Source organism: Phalacrocorax carbo, chromosome 1 (assembly GCF_963921805.1).
Source record: "Phalacrocorax carbo chromosome 1, bPhaCar2.1, whole genome shotgun sequence".
Classification (NCBI taxonomy): domain Eukaryota; kingdom Metazoa; phylum Chordata; class Aves; order Suliformes; family Phalacrocoracidae; genus Phalacrocorax; species Phalacrocorax carbo.
In genome coordinates, this window is record NC_087513.1 from 62,591,582 (window position 1) to 62,615,469 (window position 23,888).

Sequence of the window (23,888 nt, forward strand, 5' to 3'; positions counted from 1 at the left end):
TATATCATGTAATGCCATGCCCAGTATGCTACCTGGGAGGAGCTGGCTGGGGGAGGGAAGCAGCAATAGTGGCTTGGGGACCGGCAGCGTCGGTTGGTGGGTGGTGAGCGGCTGTATCATTTGTGTTTCTGTTTTTCCCTTTTTTCCTTTTTATTATATTATCACTATTGTTATTATTATCATAATAATTATTTTTATAATTATTATTTTATTGTAATTATTAAACTGTTCTTATCTCAACCCACAAGATTTTTTTTTGTGCTTTTGCTCTTCCGATTCTCTCCCCCATCCCACAGGGGTGGGGGGAGCGAGCGAACGGCTGCGTGGTGTTTAGTTGCCGACTGAGGCTGAACCATGACATATGCAAAGAAATAGATTGGTGAAAATGAAAAGTAAATGTGTTTTCTTGTCTGTCTTTCTTACTTTCTTGTACTTGCAACATTTAGGATTTCTTCCACAATACACTTGTGACAAAGTTACTGTTAATTTACTACCATTTCTGGCTATGGATACCACTTGGTGGGAAAAAGCTTGCATCCTGGATAGACAAGGACATGAAAAGCATAACAGTGAAAAAAAGAGACTGACATGTTCCAACAAGCACCTGCCACTGTGTAGGGAGGTTTACTTAGAGACTGCAAATCTGTAGCCAAATAATTGGATGTGGAGAGTTATCACTGTCATGAAGGATGCTCTTTGGGATTGCTCTGCTTTCCTATAGCCTTGCAATAGCTGGAGTCTGCTTCTGTGGCATGCATTTATTTCTGTTTCTCAAAACATACCAACAATCTGAATATCTATCGTAGCTTTGTCCTCCAAGTTCTCTACTTCCACTTTCATGTTATATTCTCCAGAGTGGCTCCTTTCTGCCTTTCGGATGAAGATGATAGTGTCATTTTCAGTGTTGCGGATGTTGATTTGGTTCTTGTCAATGGGAGAACCATTTTTCTGCCATGATACTTTTGCCCTTGGTCTTCCCTGTAAGAAGACAAGAAACAATTTGTGTATGGTTTTGGGAGAGAAAAGCGTGGAAGAGAAAACAGGTTTATTTCCCATTTTTCCCAAATGGGAAATAAAAAATGTCCTGAAAGAAAGCAAGAATTCTTTTTTAAATCATACAGCATTTGAGATGCAGTCATATTAATTCATCTAAAATGCAGCTTTCTTTCTTTTTTTTTTTTTTTGCTTCCAGGGGACTGAAAATATCTGAAAACTCTGGCTAAAGTGGACAATTAACTTTCTGGCTAAATTTGACAATTAATTTCCAGTTTTCTAAAAAAAGAAAGGAGAAAAAAAACAGAAAATGCAGAGCAAAAAGTTTCACCATCTGGAAGTGCCCACATTCTCTACACTGCCACTGAAAGAGGAAAATAGCGGCCTAAACCTCCAGGGATCCCAAACTCAATTCTTTCATTGCAAAGGCAGTTGGAATAGTTGTTAGGTATGCTGGATTGACGTCTCCTGAGCGCCATTTTTATGGGCCTAGTAGTGCCCTATTTAGGTACTTAAATCAGAGTGAATTCCACCTACTTTACCATGGGATTTGCCTTCCAGAGGCAAACAATTTGCAGATGCTGCCTGAAGAGGGAATCTCACACCTTTTTCAATGTCTTACCTTAAAGAATAACCATAGAATATTCCTTTAATTTCTCCAGAGCAGTACATATTGCAGTGTATTGCTGATCAAGCTTTTATTAGGCTTTTAACAGCCTTATAGAAGCTGGATTATGCCCACCCATTCTTTAGGTGTGCAGCGATGAAACAGAAATTAATTCTGCCCTATCCTTGTATTCAGAAGAATAAGGCCCCTGCTGGTAGAGAGGAAGTCACTGTTGTAAAAGGTATGGAAATGAAGGTTAACATGATGCTGTGGGAAAATGTGTCCTATATCCGTGGAAAGAGCTGTGTTATAGCTGTGATCTCAAGGATTTAAAAGTTGCAGCTTCTATAGGAGACAGTGAAACTCTGCCTGCTCTTCCCTCCCTTTTTTTTCTCTCAAGAAAAAAATGAAATGCGACAGTCCCACCTTTGATACCGTATCTAACTACTGCCCGTGTAACCATTTTGCATTGTGCTAGCAATTATCTCACATGTAATGTCTACTGGGAGGATTTATAAGTGTCCTTTGGATGACAGATGACAAATGAGCCTGTCTAAGCTAGTTACCCAATTTATTAATTGGTTTAACATAATTTCTTTGAGATCTCAAAGCAAAAGCTTTCAAGCACCTGTGTACATCTGTGTGCTTCCACATCTACTTAAGTTAACTCACTGGCTGACCAAAGTTACACAGAAAGAAGTTAAAAAGCAGCAATACAAGAAAAAGTAGTATTTTCCTACCAGTGCTTTTAGTTCTTACCTGGAAAGGAATAACGAGATTCACAGTTTCTCCAACTCTTCGAGTATAGGTTTGTTTTAAGTGTCTTGGTAGACGAATCTTTGGAGGTTCTGAAAAAAAGCCAAAAGCTTATCTTCTTTTCTGACTTAGGCAGTACTGGTGGGCATCAGTACAAATAAGAGACTCTGTGGTCTACAATTCCCAGAACTGACTAATGAGTGAGGTATCTTAAATTTCTTGGTCCCACAATGTTACATTTGGTGCACCATCAGTTTTTGTAACACCAAATGTTATAGTGGTAGAAATAGGTGAGAAACTTAGTGCAACTCAAAAAAAAGCAACATCGAGTTCAAGTTCTGCAGAAACAAAGCCTTGAAAGGCTGAGCAATAAAGACTCAGAAATTAAAGAGTTATAAGGAATTACACGTATTTTTAAAGACCGTTTCATGATTTCTAACCACTGCACAATGGCTTTGAAAGGCCATATCATCAGTTTCCAAGAAGTATTAGCCTCAAAAAAAGCAAACTAAATATAGAAACAGAATGTATTTGTGGGTGAGCGTAGGCAGGAGGATCTTACCTATCACTTCCTTGACTAATATAGGCTGTGGGTGGTACCTGGGCTCACTTTCACCAGCAGCATTCACAGCTTTTACTCTCACAAGGATTTTCGAGCCAGTCGGCAGGCCATTGATAGTAAACCTCGTTTTGTCTGTCAGCTCCGGGTTAGCCACGATCCATTCATCAGCTAGTTTATGGAAAAGAGGAGGGGAGGACAAATCGAAAGAATAGGGGATTATAAATACATCTCCTGCAGAGATGGGGAAAATTACAGAACAGTAATAGGTTCATTATATTCTGATGAATATCTCTGGTTTGTTTTTTTTAATTATGCTATAACATGATATTGATTCACTTTAATCATATGTAGGAAAAATAATTCAAACATTTAAGGGTTTCTGCTTATTATATATTTATAATTAGAGAAATAAATGTTTTTAGTATGTGTCCATAATTTAATTTTCAGAGAAAAAACTGATTAGTCTTTAAATTCAGCCGATAGATAACAAGGGTGACATAGACTATATTTCCAAATGCACTCGTCATTGCTCTAACAGCTTCCTTGGAGAGAAATGGGTCTTGTAATTAATTTCAATAATATCACAATTAGACCAGTACTGAGTACACTTGAAACTACCACTGAGACCGCAGGGATGAGAGAAATATAGAATATTTACAAATTGCAATGAAATGCCACCTCTCCTGGTGCCTTTAAGAATGTGTCAGAATTATTCATGTAATTACAGCATTCTTGGATTTTTTTATCCTACCCCTAGGCAGTCGCATGTAATCCATAGAGTGATGGAAGCAGTACAGTCTTTCAGAAAAGCTTCAACTACAAATGATACTTTCTTTTCCACTCTGTTCTCTAAGCAGATCACTTTAACACTGCTGGCACCTTGACATTTGGAAGTCAGATTTATGCAGTGGCAAGTCAGTATCAATACCTTCCACATCTTATAAAGGTAGACAGCATTTTAATATTGGCACAGAAGACAAGAGACCTGTTATAAGGTAGGGAGCTTTGCAGAGTTAGTGCACAACACTGTGGTACATTTTCATAACTGTGGGTCTTACTTTTAGGAATTAAGTTCTCCTTCAAGCTGCTTCTTTCAGCTTCTAGCAGAAGAGGATTGCAATCAATGACTGTTTCCCAAACACCTCCCCCTCCCCTTATACACAGACTACAGCAAATTCTGTAGACTGTGACCCCTAAAATTCACTCTCAGAAATTTATCTTTACTTTTATGAAGAGAGTTTTTCTTTCATTAAAGAAGATTTATATCCTTTGTTGAATACTGTACCTTCCGGGTTAAAAGGTGGCTCCACCAATTCCTCAGACAGATCTGTCGATATACCTTGTGAGAATCCATCTTTAAAATTAATCAGAGACACCCACTTTCACACAGATGGAGCATTTTGTCAGTGGTTAGCAATTCCTGTTAGTAAGTATGCAAAGATAGATGCTGGGCTTTAAAGATTTAGAGGACCTGTGTTTATGGAGACTGCAGGGAGGAAAGAGATGGGAAGAGGGTGGCTAGATCAAAGAACAGTTATGCATGATGCTCACAGGAAAGCTAAAGGATAAAGGAGAAGAGGAAATAAGGTTGTTTTTTCCCTTTGGGCCTGACATAGCCCTGGAAAGATGAAAAGAAAGAGACAAAAGGAACATTTGGAAGAGAGAAAAATGAAACAAAATGATGATGGGAGAAAGTGTAGGAGGAGAAGAAAACACATCATAGAAGAGAGAAGAAATTCAGAGAAGAATTCTGAGTAAGAGACAGAAAAAGAGAAGTCTTGGAAAAAAAGCTTGGGGAAACAGAGGAAGATAACACATTCAGCTAAAGGCAACATAGAAAGAAAATTAAAGAAGGCCAAAACAATGGATGATGACAGATATGATGTAATCACTAAGGCTTTATTTCTTGGACAAAGCTATGACTGCCCTGGATTTCCTGGAATCCTGGACTTGGCTATTTTCAGGATAGTAAAAACACTATTCTAGTAGTTGTGTGTAGTCCTGGATGGGTACACTGGCAAAGATCTCAGCCAACAGAGACTCTCTGAAGTGCATATTTACTAGCTATGAAAACAGATCATCTACAGGTACAGTGGCCCTTTAAAGGCAGATAAACAGTGGCTTAGGGAAAACCAGGGCCAAGCTCTTCAGACTACCCTTGAAATGTCAAACAAGAGCCAGTCAGCAGCATATATTACTAGGAATTGACTTCTCCAGTGTCAACAATATTTGGTGTACTCCACATCACCACAGCAAGAAGTTCAAGTTGGATGCTGTAAACTAGCCCTGGGAAGGGGAGTTCCATATTCATGTTATTCACACCTGTGCAATGCCAGATCCAGCTACTCATGATGAGACTCCACTTCAGTAACATGCACAGTGAGATGTCAAAGGTGATACCATAGTTAAGGAAGTCCAAGAGTCCACCATGTTGATTGAGTTATGAGGTTCAGACTAAAGGTAAGTACCAATTTTTGCAAAGCCAAACCAATGCTTATGGTACATGATTCTTCTCAATTATAATTATAGATATTTTGTCTTCCTATTTTCAGATTGTCATTTCTCCTAATGATTGCTATGGTAAGGAAATCTCAAAAAAAGCCCTCTTTAAGACTGCTTCAGTGACAAAGATGAAAGAATGGAGAAGTTAAAGACAAATGAGTTTACAAACAGATAACTAAAAGAAAAGAACAGCAGAATGAATATAGACAGTCATAAAAAGTACCTTGAAATTAAAAAAGTTATTAAACAGTATAGAAGAAATTAGTTTGAGGCAGAACAGGCACCGAAAGTACTGAAAAAAGGAGGCACTAAGATATTGCAAGAAAGAAAAATAGGACTGTACATAGAGAAAAGGATGTATATTCCAATAACATATCTTTTTAAATTGGTATTTTCTACTAAGCTTGCTTCTTCCTAACAATTTTCATAACATATATACATAAATAATGTCAATTGTGTATATATAGATGTATATTCATATATAGGAGGTATATATAGATATACATAAACACTCAGAAAGTTATGTAAAATACATTGTACCCATTGTATTTTAACTGAGGTGGGTAGCAATAAAATGACAGAGTTGACTGCCATTTTGTTGTATCTTCATAGGTTTTAAACCTATCTGAAAGAAAAAATAAAGTATTTGTTCCATTCAACATGTATACAGTGATCTTCTGTCTAGTAGTCCTTAAAAGATCGATTTGGAAGATTCCTCTGAACACCATAGTTTGCATTAGAGTGTATATATTTCTTATCCTCTCTTGTCACCTAATTTGGAAATCACATACTGTAATGTCAACGGTTTTATGACAGTGACATATTACAAACACGTTTAACTTTTCCCCCGCCATCCTACCAATGCTAAACACAGCATAATATACATCATACGCTGAAGTCCTCACATTGACAGTCCCCTTTATATTCACATACAACTTGCCTGTGCAATGGAAACATAGGAATGCTGCATCTTGATGAAAGACTGCATCCTTACTCATTCTGAGCTGTTCCCGCAGCTCCCTCCCAATATACAAGGAAAACCCTTCCTACCATTCCAGCTGTGTCTGCCTTCAGGTACTCTTCTCCAGACCTCTGAGCTTCTTGCAGTCTGTTCCTGCTCCTTACAGATATTCAGTTCAATACTACAAGATGCTAGGTGCTCCTGAGAAAAGCCAGTGGTTCTTCTTCACTCCCTCTCCCACTCGCCTGAGTGAGAGATGAGGGCACTCTGCTCCTGTGGTATCTGACCACTTTTGTGAACTACTGTTTTCCTGGATTGTCTGAATCTGAAACACGTGACAGTGTGAATGACAAGTTCTGTCCTCTACCTCTTGTCACCAGGCTGTGGACTGCATTTATGAAAAGCTTTCGTTGAAATGCATGCCTTTATGAAAAAAGGTGTCCAACTCATCGCTTGATTTACAGCGCAGTTAAGAGCGGCAGCTAGCAGAGCTGAAGATAACTGTGTCCCATTCATCCAAACACACAACATTGCTGGAGTCCCACATATTGGCATTTGCTCACAGAGGCTGGGTGTTGCACATACCACTCCAGGCTATTTGATACTTACCCAGGAGTTGATGGATTTTACTTTTTGAAAATAGACTTCATTTCATTCCAACTCAGAAGAAAATCTGCTGGAAAATACTAAGTTTCTGCTGCTTGATCACCAAAGACTCTTAGTTGTAAAATATACATTATATTTTCCTAATCCTTGTTATTTTACTCTGATAAGTTTATTCAATTTTGTATGTCTTCGTCTTTCTCATTCAGTTCTGTATAGATTTATGTCTTGGACATAGTTAAAGATCCTGTATCTAACTACACTGAAACATCAGAGAAATTCAATATCCAGACATGAACTTTGCATACCTAGATAACTTTTACAGCCAGCTATTGGAGGGGCTGTCTGCCCTCAGTATTGGGATCTGGCACTAGAAGTAACCAATTAGTAATATGTCAACATAGGGATCACCTCACTGAGGACCTCCTGTCCCTAAAACCCAGCCAACCTGCATGTATTTTGGACCACACTTATAGCCATTCATTATTTCCTATTCATCCATCCATCCATCCACTCCTTACTGCATCAACTCTTCATTTAGCTCAAAAAAAGAGGATATAACGATTAACTCGGTACTCGGTACACTGCAACGGATCATATGGCTTTTGATTTGGATTTCAGATCAGATGTAAGATGGGTTGAACTACAATCAATGGGCAGGATCTGGAATACAAACCAAAGGAAGCCTGAACAAAACCTTGCTGACCGAGGTTTTCTGACTGATTGGTCTTTGCCTTAAAATAAGAGCACCTGATAGCTGTAGAGAAAAAATGGAGAAAGTCTCACCTACTTTCACTGTGAGTAACATACCACAGTTGTTGTCACTTACTTCCTTCAAAGCAGTATTCTACAACATAGCCATCGAGCCCTGCTGCTCCGATGTGGTCTGGTGGCCTCCATTTCATTGTAACTGAGGTATCAGTCACTCCATCCACTGCTAGGAGAGTTGGTGGACTGGTAACAGCTGAAGCAAGCAGGCAGCGAGGAGAAGGCAGAAAACTGTGTTACAATTAAAGGTTTACATCTATGGTGTGTATTCCTCTAATTTAGCATCATAGGTGACAGGCTAAATCCTGCCTACCAGGCATTTCCCATCATCCCTGACACATCCTTCCCATTTAGGACCAAACTAAGCAGGTACCTTGTCCCATATCTCCTCACAGCCTAACCCAGAGTTAAATTCCTCCTGCTCAGGAGTGAGAAGGACAAAGAGTGGTGGAAGGTAGAGCAGAGAAGTTGCGAGCAACGTAGTCTACAACAGCAGGGATTTTCTGGCAAGAGGAGAACATGCTGTAGCAATAACAGCCACCTTCCTCCTCTGCATCACAGGGGTGCCGTTGAGCGAGGTGGGAACCTTTGCTGGCCTCCAGAACAAGGCACCTTTCTTTTAAAGGGACTTGTGATTGTCACAGTTGTTTGAAAAATCTGCCTCTTTGTATGAAAAGGCCACCAAATTAGTCTGTCACTAGGCGAATGACAAGGCCCTTTAGCTGTTACATTAATATAAAGCAGTAAGAGGACATGTAGAATAGTGTAAAGTATGACCTAGCCTCATCTGGATTGTCTGAAAAAGGATATTGAAAATATGTCATCCCTTTCTGCAAAAACCAACCAATACTATAATCCATCGTCTTTATCAATTCTGTAAATTGCCAGTAGTTTGACTCTGTTGACTCAGGAGGTACCTATGGTATGCAAAAATATGGAACTATTCATTTTGGTCCTTAAAATGTATTGATCATAGTATATCAGGCTTACCTATAGCATGTCACTGTTTTATTGTAGTGGGCTATATTTCTCTCTATACATCCTTGTTTCTTATTTATAAAAGACTATAAATCCTTCAGGGATAGACATACAGTTTATGCAGCACCTAATAAAGACACGTCCTGAGCAACACAAGTATAACAAGAACTATAGTTATATAATTAGATGACTGTAAAAATGTATCAAGGATAAGTTTCTAAATGCATACCTATCTCCATGCTCTTGTTTACTTACCTAAAGGAACAAAGGACTTCGAAGGCATGCTTGGTTTGGAAATGCCTATTGCATTAACAGCAAACACACGGACCTCATAAGCAACACCTTCAATCATCTTCTTTGGCTCAAAAGTTGTTTCTTTACACAGTTCAAAATTCAACCTCATCCACCTGGAGCTTTGTTTCTTTTTCCTTTCAATGAAATACCCTATTGACCAAACAAAATTTTATTATACTAAGTGGTGACAAAAAGCTCAATAGTGAGGGGTCTGTTTTCTGACTGGCCAATAGCATTTTTCCTGGATACACCTCAGTATCTCCTTCTAGCCTCAGAGTGGTTTAGGGGTTATTGTTAAATTTTCCCCATTGCAGACTACCTAATAGTCACCTATTTGGCTTTTATGGCCACATACAAGCTTTCTTTGGACTTCACTTACAACACCCTGTACTTAGTTAAGAGTCAAAAGGGCCAGATTGTGCTGGCCTCTGGGCCCCTCTGACCTTCCTCTTGGTTTAGTGTATTAGAAGATATTCCAATTTACTCAGTAAATAATTTCTGAAATCCCTGCTAATATTCAAACAGGCTAACTGTTCAAAGTTTGGAATTATAAGAGGTTGTCTTTCAGGTAGGGGGATTGATAATGTGGCAAAGCACAAAATGACAAATCTCAAAGCTTTAGAAAAACAGGCATCCCATAAAGTCAAAGTTTGGGTGGAACATTCTTACAACTGGATACGCAGAGTACAACTCTCCAGGGCCTGATCTAAACTCTGATCCTATGGCATCCATTATTTGGGGTTTGTTTCTTTTGTCCATATTAAAGCAGCACCACAAATAAAAGTGTGTACCTAAAATGGGTGATCCACCATCATTTGCTGGAGGTTCCCAGGTCATAACGCACCAGTCTTCACCCACCTCAGTCACATTTGGTGCCTGAGGAGGATCAGGGACATCTGTTGTAAACAAAGTAATTATTAAAAGAAAAAAAAACCACTTTTCTTCTTTTTGCATAGGTTGAAATAAAAAATGTCAAATAAGAAACAAATCTCAATAGTTTTTGAAGTGCAACAGGAATTCCTAATGAGGAGAGAGAGAGAAAGAAGGTCTTTGTGGATCCTGGCAGGTGGTTAGGAAGGAATAAGTGCCAAGGTCTTCAGCGCAGCCAAGACACTTGTAGGGCACTTGAGGGCATGTGGTAAGACAGAGCCCACAGCCACATGGAAAATGGAGAACAGAGTGTTACAGGCACCCTGAGGCAACTGCTTAAGTTCAGCCCTTGCATCATGAGGTGGTAGCAGAGTGATAATTAACTCCTACTTAAATCCCATTCTAAGCTCCTGTGTCCTTCAGTAACACTGGGCCTTAGTATCCTTGCACCTCAATTCCACATCTGAAAAAGGGAAAAACAGAGAAACAGAAGTTTGCTGAGTTACTCCTCACTCAGTGTACTGAAACTAAACTACCAAACTAATCAACAGTTTCATAGCTAGGGAGGGCAACATCTACAGAAGAGAACCTTCAGAGAGAGGAAGAAGAAGTTGTCTCTTGTTGGGGTACAGAAAAGTAGGGTTCTTTGAGAAGCATTTTTTGAAAAGGGCTGTGGTAAAAGACATGGCTCATGTGCACTGTTCTACATGACTTACCAACCACTTTAATGTTGATTAGAGCTGTGTCCTCTCCAGCCTCATTCTTTAATGTTATTCTAAAAGGACCTGAATCTTCTCTTTCAGCTGCATCAATGACCAGACAGCTGCTGTCTGGGTATGTTTCTGCCCGTATTCTTCCACTGTCTGTGATCCACTAGGAACCAAAGTAAGCAGAGGGAAAAGTCATATTTTCTGGATTTGAGAATCAAATTGCTCAAAAATCAAAATCCAAATGCAGTACAGGACACTTAATCAAAAATACTGAAGTGACCATAAGAAAAAACACACTAATGCTCAGAATTTCAGTCACCTAACGATCACAAAATAACAAAATAACTGTGGGACAAATAAATAACTTTAAAATATGTTAATTGTTTAGTACTCAGTCCAGCCATTGTGTCTCAAAGGAAGAGGCAGTAGGCTTACTTGTCCTGTGAGCAAGAACATGCTTTTGTTGACACTACCTGTCATTAACTTAACGGAAATAAAGTAGTGGATTCTCCCAAAAGTCAGATTGAAATGTAATTCACTCAGTTTAAAGGTCAGAGTGATTGTAACGGTCAGTAATTTGTCCTCACACATTTTAAATGCTGGCACATATTTTGGAGTAAGAGCTCTCCTAGAATAATTCCCTATTTGGACAAGTCCACGGTGGTGATGCTACAATTAATGTTTGAAAAATAGCAGTCAGGGATTTGATCAGATAGGTCTGATCAGAACATGTTCCAGCTTCCACACACCGCAATGAAAATTTAAACGTGAAAAATATCTTTTTGGTATTAGAGAGCCGGGGATTGATCTGTGCAAAGTTTTGCATTGAGACACCAGATGCAAGACACCAATTACTCAGCCTATCGTTTCATTTGAGACTTGACACTCTATCAGAATTTATCATTCATTTTCCAAAGCCAGACCATACCATGGTTTCCTGTCAAAACCTGGCAGCTGTTCTGGGCAGTATGTACAGAAGAAGTAGCCATTTGGTAGATTTTCACTAGTTTTCATCTGCGTCTCCTATGTCCTTCTCCTTTACAATTTATTTATAGCAAAACTGTATCATTAATTTCATTAATTTCATGAAATGAAATTTCACTTTGTTAATTTCAGCCTTTCCTCAAAAAGACCCCACAAAACACTAAATTATATTTATCCATTTTACCCTTCTTTTTTGAGTGAGGAGAGATTTTTAGATAAAATGCATCTCCTTCTTATTTTCTGCCATTAAAATCAATTACTTCACAAGGCTAAATGTTATTTTTTTAAGTAAAAGTCCCCTTGTTAAGCTAAAGAAATGTCTATAATGACAATGTACCTTGTCCCCTTTACTCCACATGACTTTTGGAGTTGGCTCGCCAGTGATGGGGATCTCAAGTCGTAGCTTGCTTCCTGCCACTACTGTCACAGTGTTACCTTCCCCAAGACCATCCAGGTGGAGTTTAGGAGGATCTGAAAAAGGAGAGATTGTCCAAATTTGCCATGTGGCTGCCACTCTGAGAGTTCAGTGACCTGGCGCAGGTCTGCAACATAGAGAAGCATGCTCTATGTTTTGTATTTTCCTGGTATTTTGGTAGTTAATGTATTTTTTGTTTGGAAGAATATTTGTGAAGACATTTTTTTGGAAGAAAATAGTTGTCTGATGAAAAATAAATCATAGCACCATAGAAATTTTGGAATAGTAGGACCATAAAAAAATCTTTCTGAGGCAGAATTTTGCATATTTAGGTAACTTCTGAGAGAGATTTCCTCTAAGTGGCTCTTGAGAATTTCCGTTGCAGGCTTTCTTCAACACTTGGAGTTATCACCCTTCAGACATCACTGTTCTTAGAGTTTAAAAGTTTTCTTAACCCAAAACCTTTTTCTGAAAATGAAATGGTCACCTTCGTTGTACCCCATGTGTCTGGAGAACAACTGATGAATATCCTCCTACAACTTTTCTTAATGTATTGGAAGGTTATATCTGTAAGCATACCCTCCAGTACCCCTTCCCTCTTGATTCCTCCTCAACCTTCCTAACACAGATATCCCACTTCTTTCAGCTTCAGTTACAAACCATATTTTCTAAGACTGTGGGCATTTATATTGCTCTCCTTTTGACTTCCAAGTCACTGGTTGCAGTTGAAAGCCAGTGAGGTATTGCTGTGGGAAGAGTCGATGCCTTGTTTTATTTTTGTTTGAATGACTGGGATCATTAACAAGCCTTCTGTTTTGCTGAGTGAATAAAAACTGACCAGAAACATTTTACTCTCTAGAGATCATCTGATGTATTTAGGGAATATGTACCTACTTAACTTCTCTTTTACCCAACCAAATCACATTTTGAAATGTCAGCAAGCCAATTCTTCAAAGAAGACAACACTGTATATCTGAAAAGGGGATTGCAGCATGTATTTTACACAAACTCTTAGTAGTGGTTTAGGTTTAGGAATGCAACATCAAGAAGCCTTCCCCAGGAGCTCCCCCAGGCTTGCAAACTATGAGCAGATCCTGAGCACAGGCAAAACACTCTTTGACTAGCTCGCACTTTGCCGAAGCAGCGGGTCTGTTTTCTGTGGTAGATGCCTGCTCAGAGGAAACAAACTGATTGTAATCAAGGGTATTTCGCACTGCTTTTAATTTCCAAAGGTGAGAGAAAGAGATGCTATATATAAGTCATTGTGCCATATACTTACCCACAACATGCACTTTGCATGGAATATTAATATTATAGGCATCTGGTACAAACATGTATTCACCCTCATCATCAACAGCAGCGCTCGCTATAACAAATCTGTGGATTCTGTAAAAAATGAAAGAGAAATCAGTGTAAATTATTTTTGAAGACTGCTTGAAGCTAAGAAAAAAGCTGTGAAAAGTTTAGGATATCTGTGCAAGTGTGTAAAATTACTGACTGAAAATTTTGCTGGCTGCTTAGTGGTATTTTAGCTGATTTGTACAAAATATTATTGAGACACCCACCAAACTAATGTAACTAGTTTTAATAATTTTTGTTTGAACACAGAAGTGGAAGAATACAGGAGTGTAATCTTGACACAGGGATTCTGAGCTGCTGCCATTAGATTGTAATTTTGTTGTTCAGGAAGAAATCTTTAGGTGATCTCATTGTGATAATGTTCTGACTTTTGTTAGACCATTGTTTGTGACAGGATCCAATCTACTATTTGTTCGCCAGAGTAAAAAAATTGGTGAGGAAAGCATATGATGCTTTTACTACCTAACTGTGTCTTCCAGTATGATCATATTTTTGCTCTCCTGTCACTGGCTGTGGCTAAGCTTTGCTGAAGGTAGGACTCACCTCTGTGCCCTTCCTGCTCCCCTTTCCCTCACCTCACCCTATGGGCCTACATGGGTTGTGGGGAGTTCCTTAACATTATGTGAGTCCAAGGGGTCATTGCACAGCTGGCACTTGTCCCTTCCTGTGACTTAGCAAGCGTTATTGAATCAATGCAATCATTTCATAGCCTGTTTAGGAGCATCTTCACAAGTGCAGTTCCCAGCTGTAAGAATGGTCTGCTAAGCTGAAGTGAAAAGGACGCTGGTTTTGGTTTACCTTTTTTTTTTTTTTTTTTTTAAACTGACAAACTTTTGGTGGAAAAGTACGGATTATAAATGCAAAGGAACCTGATATCTCTACACACTTTGCATGGGCAGAGATACATGGTCTGAGTTGACACAAACAGAAGCTATCAGAAAACCAGACATTTTTAATAATGCCTAACAATTGTTTTACGTTACTACTTAATATCCCATACTAACAGCAACAACAATGTCAAGAAAAATTAATAGCTTGAACTTAAATGGATCAAGCATTTGATTATTGTCCTCCACAGCCAAAAGACACAAGATGAAAGGGGGCAAGGAGACAAGGATTTTATGATTATAAAAATAAATATTTCTTTGAGGGACAGAGGTTTACTTGATTACCAGATAATTTTCAGTGAAGTAATCCACATATTGGCACATCTCTACAGTGTCATTCCATCAAAAGTCAATTTAATACACAACAGGCTTACCTTCCTTTGTGATAAAGCTTTACACGGTCACTAGCTTCGACCAGTTGCCCATTTTTGTACCATTTCCCTTCCACATTCTCAGATATCTCACACTTCAGGTGGATTTCCTGTCCAAGTCTCACAGTCTGGTCTTGTAGTGCAAGTGATATCTTCAGTGGTCTCACTTAGGAAAACAGAAGTAGAGATGTTAATGCTAATATCAAACAATAGCTCACGATTCTGTCACAGAGCTACTGCTAGCGATCACAATAGTCTTCAAATAAGAAAAATACCTCAAATAATAAAGTTTTCAAGTCCAAATACCAGTAATATGTACATGTAAGCTACATAGATTAACCTCTTTTCATGCAGTCTGATGCCTTAGAGAGGGTGATCCAAAATACCCATGCCCTGACTGGGGCAACTGCATGGATATTGCCAGTAGAAAAACTAAGCCAAGGAGCACAATCTCAGTGCTGTCCCCTCTCTGGTGTTTAGGTGCTGGATGTAGGGTGCTTCTATCCCCCAGAGTCCAGTAAGAAACTTTCAAAGAAGCGAAAGACCTGTGTCCCCAGACCTATGCACTAGAAGGGATTACAACCTACGTTTCCTGTGATCTAACAGCTATCTAACTGCTCCCAAAGGTCTGCCAGCTGAGCTGAGATAATTTGGAGACTTACCGAAGTATTTCATCACAAGTGGGGACTGTAGTTCTCAACCTGTTTTTTCAGGCTGGTAGCAAAGGCTGACTGGCCATTAAGCTTAACTTCATACACTACTTGCTCTCATGTTTGCTAAACTGCCATAACTCACCCTACAAATAGCCACAGATATTAATATTACTAGCTTTTGTAAAACTTGAGTCTGAGAACTGGTGCCCCAGTTTACTTGCACTTCCTGGAAGATTAGATGCTGTAGACCAAAGTCCAGGCTGAACACACAGTACCACGTGTATGCAGTAAATATCCCTGACTATAATCTGACATAGGAAACAAAGAGTGATGGGAAAGGCAGTGTTTTATAGGAAACCAGTTGGAAAATCCTCAAAGCAGGACTAGTTCACTGCTTGTTACTGCAAAGAGCATCTAAAGGAAAGTCACTGTTCTGGAGATCTGCAGCAAAGAAATTGGTATGGAAGTTAAGTCTCCCTTTAAAGCCCCAGGAAAAGGCAAGCAAATTATTTATTTCTGTAAGCTAGTAAACTGTGACATATGAATTCAAGAGCAATGTAGGTGATACTTACAATCAACCGAAAGCTTAGCTTCTGATTGGCCTCCAGTTGTCATCACAGAGTAAGTTGCATTGTCATTTTTTGCCGCTTCTTCTATGATCAAAGTGTGCTTTTTACCCTCAACCTTGATTCGATACCGAGATTTAGGTTCATTGGTAAGTTCTACCCCATTCTTAAACCTAATGGAAAGCAAAGAATGATTTTTTTTCCAATAGATGTCCTGTGCAAATATGACTCCCATAGACTGAAACTTCCAGAGAAGACTTTATAAGTCTTAAGGCACACGAAAAGGTTAAATAAACTCATCCATGAATGTGTAAAGATATTTTGCTGTTGCTGCATTTTTGAATAATGTTTTCTTGACATTTTCTTAACATTTTTCAGGTTTATTGTTATAGAAAAAGCTGTCTACATTTTTGCCAACAATTAAAATATTCTGCGTTTTATTATGAAGGAAAACAGTATCTGTTCAAAGTGTGGCTCACCATTTCACATTTGCATCATCCTCAGACACTTCACAGCTCAGTTCTACTCGTTCACCAACATAGGTACTGGTATCCTCCAGGCCTTTGGTCACCAAAATTGGAGGATCTTTGGAAAGAGAAAATTACAGATTTACAATCTGAGAGGGAAAACTAAGTGAAAGAGGTTTTGAAAATCATGCTTCAGAAGATGAGACTACTTTAAAATTCTAATACCAGTCTCCCTGCAGCTTTTTCTGCCTTAAATCAGAAAAGTGATTGCTCATTAAGATGCTAGTAGGAAATGTGCTAAATAAAAAAAATAACATTTGTTCAGATTAATATCTGCTTTGCATCCCTTTTTACTGACAATTTGTCCAGGCAAGTTGACATGAGAAGCTGACACTCCCCTCCTACCTCCCACTGAGCGCCTTCTCATAAAGCTGCACTTTCATTAGGTCCTATAGCCCATTATAAGCCGACCTGATGACATAACGCAGTGCCCTTTTTGGTTTCATCCATTCCTGCCATCAAAACTCAAGTTTATTTAATAGCAAGAGAATGTACAACAGTTATCCTATGATATTTATAAGGGCAATGGGCTCCATTATTTTAAATAGCTTTCTGAAATATTGGATTTTTTTTTTTCTCTCACTGTAAGTTTTGTTTTTCTATTTGATTTGTTGTGTATATGTGAGTCATGCCATGAATATTATCAATAAGATTATCAACAATGGGGGAGCAAAAAGGCTGAAGAAATGTCCACCCATTCATAGCTTTTGATAGAGTCTTCCCTTAAATCTGTGCAGATGGAATGAAAATTGCTAGAAAGCCTGGTCTGAGGGAGCTTGAAACAGATCAGGTGGACCAAGAGTATCAGGGTCATCAGGTACCTAAGTGTGGTGTTAGGGAAAGCCAACTCTATGACAAATGAGTCTCCAAAATGGCTTTAAAACTATGAGGGGGACTGCAGCCCCACTAGATCCCAATGCATAGGGTGAAATCAACCATATCCCCATTTCAGGGATTTCACTAAATTACTAAATACAGGGTGAGCTAAAAAATGGTCAGGGAACACTGAAATACAGAGTGATCCTAAGGGCTGCTAATGAACATATAAAAATATACTGAGTCAGGCCCTCCCCGTTAGTTTCTGTTGCAGTCAAAGAAGCGGCACTACAGCAGGTGAAATGGGAGCAAGCTGACAGTTACCTCTCACAAACAGTTCCGTGGAGCATTTCTCATCACCAGCTGTTACATAATAGCGAGCATCATCTGTCATCGTACAATTATTGATGAATAAAATTCGCTGGTTGCCTTTATGCTCAAAAATGTATCTGTTTGAACAGGAATACAGCAAAGATACATTAGCAAAACTGCTTGACCCCTCTTATGTAGAAAGTGCTTTAGGGATTATTAGATGTGAAAATTCTGGTTTTTACACAGAACTGGAAAAATTGTCCTGGGAAGCAATTTCCAGGATTCAACAAAACTGTCATAGACTTTTCAGAGTGACAACGAGCATCTTCTGGCTTGTTCCAAAATCCCAGGCTTGGGTGATATGAAAAAATACAAAATTGAGCAGGCTCTAAAGGATGGCAAATAAAGTGGAGTCGGAAACTCTAGATGAGTAAAGATGAAAATAACCAGTAACAGGACACCGTCCTCATTCCAACACTCTTGACATTTTTGTGAAGTATAATAATAGCTGAAGTTAAGAAGTTAATATTATTGGTAGGCCAGATGGCACAAGAGATCAGTAATGGGATATGGGGTTTTGGTAATGGGATATGGAGCCTGTCACCTTTATGTCACCAGTTTAGATCTGCTCCAGGTTTGTAATGACCAAAGCTCATTAGCATCTAACAGCTGCTTCAGCAGCTTGGAAGAAATGCACTAGAGCATTCAATCCAGGTCCTTCTGCTGGAGAGGTATCCACATAGCTGCCTGCAAAACAGTTCTGAAGTGCTCATGGCAGATATAGGGGCTAAAGAAAAGCTACCCTCTTTATTATGCATTTTTGTCAACTATTAGTATTAATTGAAAACCTTCATTGATTTTCACAGCAACAGAATGAAGGAAATATTTTCCTTTTCTGTAAGAGGGCTTTTTCTAATTACTATTTTTTTCACAGGGCCAAAGGAGAAGGTTGCTAGGATATTGTGCTGCTGAGCAGCATCTGAGGGACATTACATTGCCATGCATTACTGGTTACACATCATCATTCCTAACTGTGTCTGACTGTGGAATGGGATTTTCTGCACCCCGTGGTAAGAGCTGGCTGTGCCCACATGAGGGACTGGGCTCAACTTCCAGCCATCGCTCCACCTGTACTGAGGTGTCTGCACCTGAAAAGCCACTTCTTCTAGATAAAGCCAGAGAGTAAACCAATATGCAGGTGATACACATGATGAAGCAGCTTGGGTACACTAGACCTGTTGCCCATGACTGAAGTCACTTTGAGCTGAGGCAGGTTGCTCACTTCAGTGTGTTAACCGGGTGGTGGAAGGTGAGACAAACCTCGCTTGTCTTTCCTCAGGTGGTTTCTGAGCCACATGGGTAAGTGTGTGATGTTAAACATCTCTTATCAACCAGCTACTGTGGAAAGATTCCGACTTCCTTCAGAGATAGTACTGAGGACAAGAGATTTATTTACCCACAGTGCTTCCCGATTTTTCAAAACCTACAGAGTAGAAAATGGCTCTGTGTTTTGTTGAGGACCTTGAATTCTTTTGTCTTGAGACAAAGGAGCCAATCTGCATTAACATTTAGCATACAGTGGACTTTTCCGGGTCATGGGCAATATAGCGTCATTTACATACTTTTTACATATAACAAAATTCAGAAATAAAATTAGTGCAACCTGAGCAAAGAGATAGCTCTATGGAACGCACTTGTCAAGGAAGTACGCGTGTACCCATTTTATTGCTTACATACAATAAAACCACTTACTTTGCGCTTGGTCGTATTTCTTGGCCATTTTTATACCACTTGAGTTCCACTGTTGGATCTGCTAGCTCCACCATGAACCTCACTTTACCTCCTTTGTCCACCTGATATGCAGGATCAAGACCCTTGGAAAAAGCTGTTGTGGAAGCCAAGTATTATTATAAAAGAAGATCAGAAAATGAGTAAGAATATGAATGCTGAAAAGACATTGCATAAATCTCATCAAAGCTGTCAGAATACCTGCACACAATGTTATGCATCACTCTATATTCTTAGGCTAGTTCACATGAATCAGTTTATTTTACAGCAACATTACAATAAGCGCAAAGCTATGCGGATCTGACTATCCTGATGAAGTTCAGGGTAGTATCACTTCATGACCTTGCAATGTGACTATATTCTGAATAGGATTGGGTAGATGCAGCTTTGACAGCTTGCTTAGAAGTGCTATGTCAGATTAAAATGGTATACAGCTGGTGCCATGGAATTATTTACAATGAATCTGTTACAAAGGCCTTCTCTGTTAGAACCGCCACTCAAGTTAACAGGGAGTTTTAAGCTAAAATTCCTATAGAGATTCCCACTCTCAGAATAAACACATTGGTTTGTCTAAAAGTCAAATTAGCTTTCCTGATTCTTTCTGTAGGTTGCAAGGTGTAGATTGCAGTTCCACTTGTGATAATTGTTACAGCTGCAAAAAATTTACAAAAATATTTGAAGCCAGACAAAAGTTGTCAGTCTGTGAATCCTAATGGGGTTTTTCAAAAAGGTTCTCTGAGATGTATAAAGTTGTTCTGGGCAAGGTAAGGCCACGTTCAACTCAAACATTTCAGAACACTTTAACATCAACATTTAGATATTGCCAGCCACAAAAGGTAGACCCAGGGGAGCAGATATCTGTGGCTCAAAAATAAATAAATAAATGGTGTCTGAAACGAATTGCTCACAACTAAGTAATCAATTTCTGCTAAGGTTTATATAATGCATATGTCTGATTGCAGGAGACCGAATATATTGACACGAGTGGAGTTATTAAGTCTGAAAATGATTTTTATGTATCTTGTTGCAGTCTAAAAGTTTCCAATTTATAATAAAGGTAGTGTGAGGGGAAGAACACCCAACTCTCATCCTGTGACTACTATAGACATTTTCCCAACGTCTAGAGCCCCTCCTACTGTGGGGAAAACCCTGTCCACTGAAAAATCCTGATATGGCTGGCAGCTCCATCCTACTCAAAAGGGAACTGGGGAGAGGGTCCAGACAGAACAGTCCCAGGTGCTGAAATACCGCTTTCCCAGTAAAACATTCAGGCACTTCCATATGATGCACCTGGGTAGAGGGCAGCTCCTCCTGCCAGCCACTCAATTCCTGCCCCAGCATCCAGCTCTAATCCAGACTCCTCGAGGAAGGTGAGAAGTTTCCCTGGGCTTCAACCCCTTTGAGAGCGCCACTGGGTACAGAAACTGCCCCAGTGGCTCCCCCAAAGCCCATTGACTCCATTTCTCCCTCCCTCAACTGTGGCCAGAATCAGTTATACCAGCAAATGAAAAATATAAACAAAAATTATTGTGTAGTAACAAAAAACATGTTATGATGTGACATAATGGATAAAGAGAGAGGTTATATCAGGCAGCTGGATTACAGCTGGATTTGTGGAGGATTTCACCTACACAAAAGGGACTCCTCCTGGCAATGAGTAGAACAGCAGATATTGCTTCCAGTTCTGAAGAGCTCTCCAGGGACAAGCAAATGCCACTGAAGTATAATGAATAGTGTGTTGTGTTTATATATGTGTGCGTACATGTTACGCAACATATACATATATTTTATATACATATATACACATATACTATATTTATGTATGTATTACACCACTCACACTATTCAGTAAGGTAGATGGGAAAAGACAGGCCTGAACGTCCTCACCCAGCACAGGGTGGAGGGTTTTTAATACAGCTGGGATTTCAGAGTAATGTCAGATTAAGTGCAAAATCAAATTATGAAGAGCAAACAATGTGTTTGGAGTGACTCTATTTTAGAGCAGAAGCTATTAATATTCAGGTCTAATTTCCACACTGTTTGGTCAGGTAGCACCTTTCCACACAACTGGGGGGACTTTGCTCCAGTTGGAGCTACTGTTTGGCGAAGAGGGAAGGATGCTTTTGGTAAACACTGAATGGGATAAGGTGTTTACACTAACCACAGTGGACCAAAGTAATCTTCTGATTAACTCCTTGCCATAGTAAGGCTTGAGTTGTAGCATGCAAGGCCCCTTACATGGAAATGAAGCAAGTTTGGGTTTTTAAGGTGGACACTTATACTTGACTACTGAACATAAAAATATTCTTCCTTATTCATACCTGCACTCTTCTTCACTTCCCTGCGCATGCGCTTCAGACGCTTTAACATGCCTCTCAGGTCAGTGATACCATACTGAAAAGCAATCTTTTCATATTCACTGGGATTCGCGTTCTTCAGGAGCTCCCACACATCTACCTCAGGTTCTTCCTCTTGCTGTTTAATCTCCCTAACAGTAGCAAAATAAAATTATGGAAGAAGAGTTAGCGAGGCTTTATCACACCATAAATAAAGATGGAGCTGAATCTGTGGTGAGGTTAGAAATGTTTTGATCAAATTTTGAAGGCTGCCATCGTATTTTTTTATTTCACTTGGCATGAGTGGAACAGCTCAGAATTACTTTCGCACCTTTACACTCCTTCAAGACTGAATTTGGGTATAAGTTTTAATTTGGCCTTTTCTGATGTAATCAGTTATGAAAGTTTTTATATTGCTTCATTATTTTAAAAAAATACAGTTTGAAAATGTAGTACTATAATAGTATATGGCGTAATCCCACTTAAATCAGTTTTATCTGTTGTAACTTGAGTGGAATCAGTTACAATTTATGACGGCATTGCTGAGATCTGAGACTAATCCATAAATTTCATAATTACATAAAAATGTTTTCAAATCCTGGGCTCCTGAAACTGCCACTAGGGGTGACCAATGAAAGGGCACTGAAATCCAAGGGAATCTGGGCCTGTTTATAGTTACACCAGTGCTTCTCAGAGTTACTTAAAGTTGGCATATGGATAGGAACTGGAGCTTTCCACACCAGCTTGGACTTGGAAGATGGATCTGTTGGCTTCCATGCTTAAGAGTCTTAAGAGCAGGAATTGTTTTCAGAGGCCCGTGTGAATAGCATTACCTTTATACAGAAGTTTCAATACCATATTTACTATCTGCAACTCCAGGCTAAGACAACCAGCAAAGAGAAGTATAATTATTTCCACAGTGGCAGCCATTAAGTGAGGAACAATGGAAGCATCTTAACAAAATGATAATCTTTGAGATTGACAGTTTAGCTCAAAAAAGTAAACTGCTAGAACAATCCAGGAATTGGGGCAGAAATTTTGACATTTTTTCCTGTAAGTTTATTAGGATCAGACCAGGATCATTCTGATTTTATATAGTTGGTCTAATGGAATCAGTACTTTTGAGAACGGAGAGAGAAAATAAACCTTTGGGAAATAAAAATAAGACTGAGTTTTGGAGTGAGGCAGTGTTAGAGCTGAGCTCTGTCAAGTCTGGCAGAGGATTTTCTTTAACATATACGGAAATAGCACTGGGGGCCCCTGAGAATCTCTGCATGGTTGGATGAAGAACCATGGAAAACCATTTTGCTGTTAAATCCACGAGTTTTACTAATTTTTGTAATATGCCAGTGTTATTTTAAACAGGAAAAAAGCTTCTCACTGAGGAGTCTTTGAAATACTTACATTGTTATCTTAGAATTATTGTTAGACAATCTCAGGTATGTAATTTTATGTTTCATTCCTTTTACTTTTATTTGTGCTCATGCTTTCTGGAGGGTGGCTATGTACAGTGACACTGGCGTTTCAGTGAGATTCCTTCTGCATGGCGGCAAGTCGAGATCAGCTTGCAAACATATGTAAAAGCTGACACACCCCATGGGGTGGCATTCTCCTCTCCCAGGGCTGGCCGCTTGCCATGCAATGCGGGTCCGTGCTAAGGAGAGGTACACTCCATGGGAACTGAGATAATGTACCCCTTTAAATCAGGCAGCAGTTGAGAATGAGGATTGGTTAGAGTATCCTGATTTTCAACCAGCTCGAAATAATTAATTCCAGACTCTTTTTCCTCTTTCATAACTGGAGAACAAATTATGACACGGCAAACGAACTTTTTTTCTGAGGCCACAGTAGTTTCTGCTGTGGGTAGTGGGCAAGCAGTGCTTGGTATTTTCTAAACAGATTGACCTCTCTACAAAATTACTTTCAGGTCTTTTCCCCAAAAACGTGCATTTCATTGAAAGATGTACTTTAAAAAAAAAAGCACCTAAATGTTTGAGTGTCTTTGAGATCTTGTGCCTTTTGGAATTTCGTGCCATTACTGACCCATTGCATTGACGAAGCATAACCAGTCACAGAGCGGCTTACTGAGATAAGAACTGGTTTGTCTTCCTGCAAGACCAGCACGAAATTAGAAAATAGGCAGTATGTAGATTCTATGCATTTAGGGTTTTTTTTAAAAACATATTTCAAGTATTATGCACCACAGGTGAAAAGTTCTAGCTCTTTTCTTGGTAATATAACCATACAAAAGAGAAGGAATGCACCTGCAA

The 23,888-nt window shown here is 39.2% G+C and overlaps 1 protein-coding gene across 3 annotated transcripts in view; it reads right to left on the bottom strand.

Annotated features, from left to right (window-relative positions):
- The window catches only part of MYBPC1 (myosin binding protein C1), a 79,459-nt gene that overhangs the window by 14,578 nt on the left and 40,993 nt on the right, over positions 1–23,888 (bottom strand). The window contains exons 9-25 of one of the 3 annotated variants that reach the window (XM_064456550.1): positions 21,604–21,770; positions 19,247–19,379; positions 17,507–17,631; positions 16,319–16,424; positions 15,846–16,012; positions 14,624–14,786; positions 13,283–13,389; positions 11,926–12,059; positions 10,611–10,767; positions 9,816–9,920; positions 8,986–9,174; positions 7,814–7,948; positions 4,204–4,272; positions 3,977–4,018; positions 2,919–3,086; positions 2,360–2,448; positions 783–978 (exon numbers count right to left, since the gene is read on the bottom strand). In XM_064456550.1, the coding sequence (XP_064312620.1) occupies positions 783–978; positions 2,360–2,448; positions 2,919–3,086; positions 3,977–4,018; positions 4,204–4,272; positions 7,814–7,948; positions 8,986–9,174; positions 9,816–9,920; positions 10,611–10,767; positions 11,926–12,059; positions 13,283–13,389; positions 14,624–14,786; positions 15,846–16,012; positions 16,319–16,424; positions 17,507–17,631; positions 19,247–19,379; positions 21,604–21,770 (2,252 nt within the window). Of the gene's footprint in view, positions 1–782; positions 979–2,359; positions 2,449–2,918; positions 3,087–3,976; positions 4,019–4,203; positions 4,273–7,660; positions 7,742–7,813; positions 7,949–8,985; positions 9,175–9,815; positions 9,921–10,610; positions 10,768–11,925; positions 12,060–13,282; positions 13,390–14,623; positions 14,787–15,845; positions 16,013–16,318; positions 16,425–17,506; positions 17,632–19,246; positions 19,380–21,603; positions 21,771–23,888 lie in introns of all 3 variants that reach the window. The other 2 variants (XM_064456569.1, XM_064456559.1) reach the window with 2 other exon arrangements.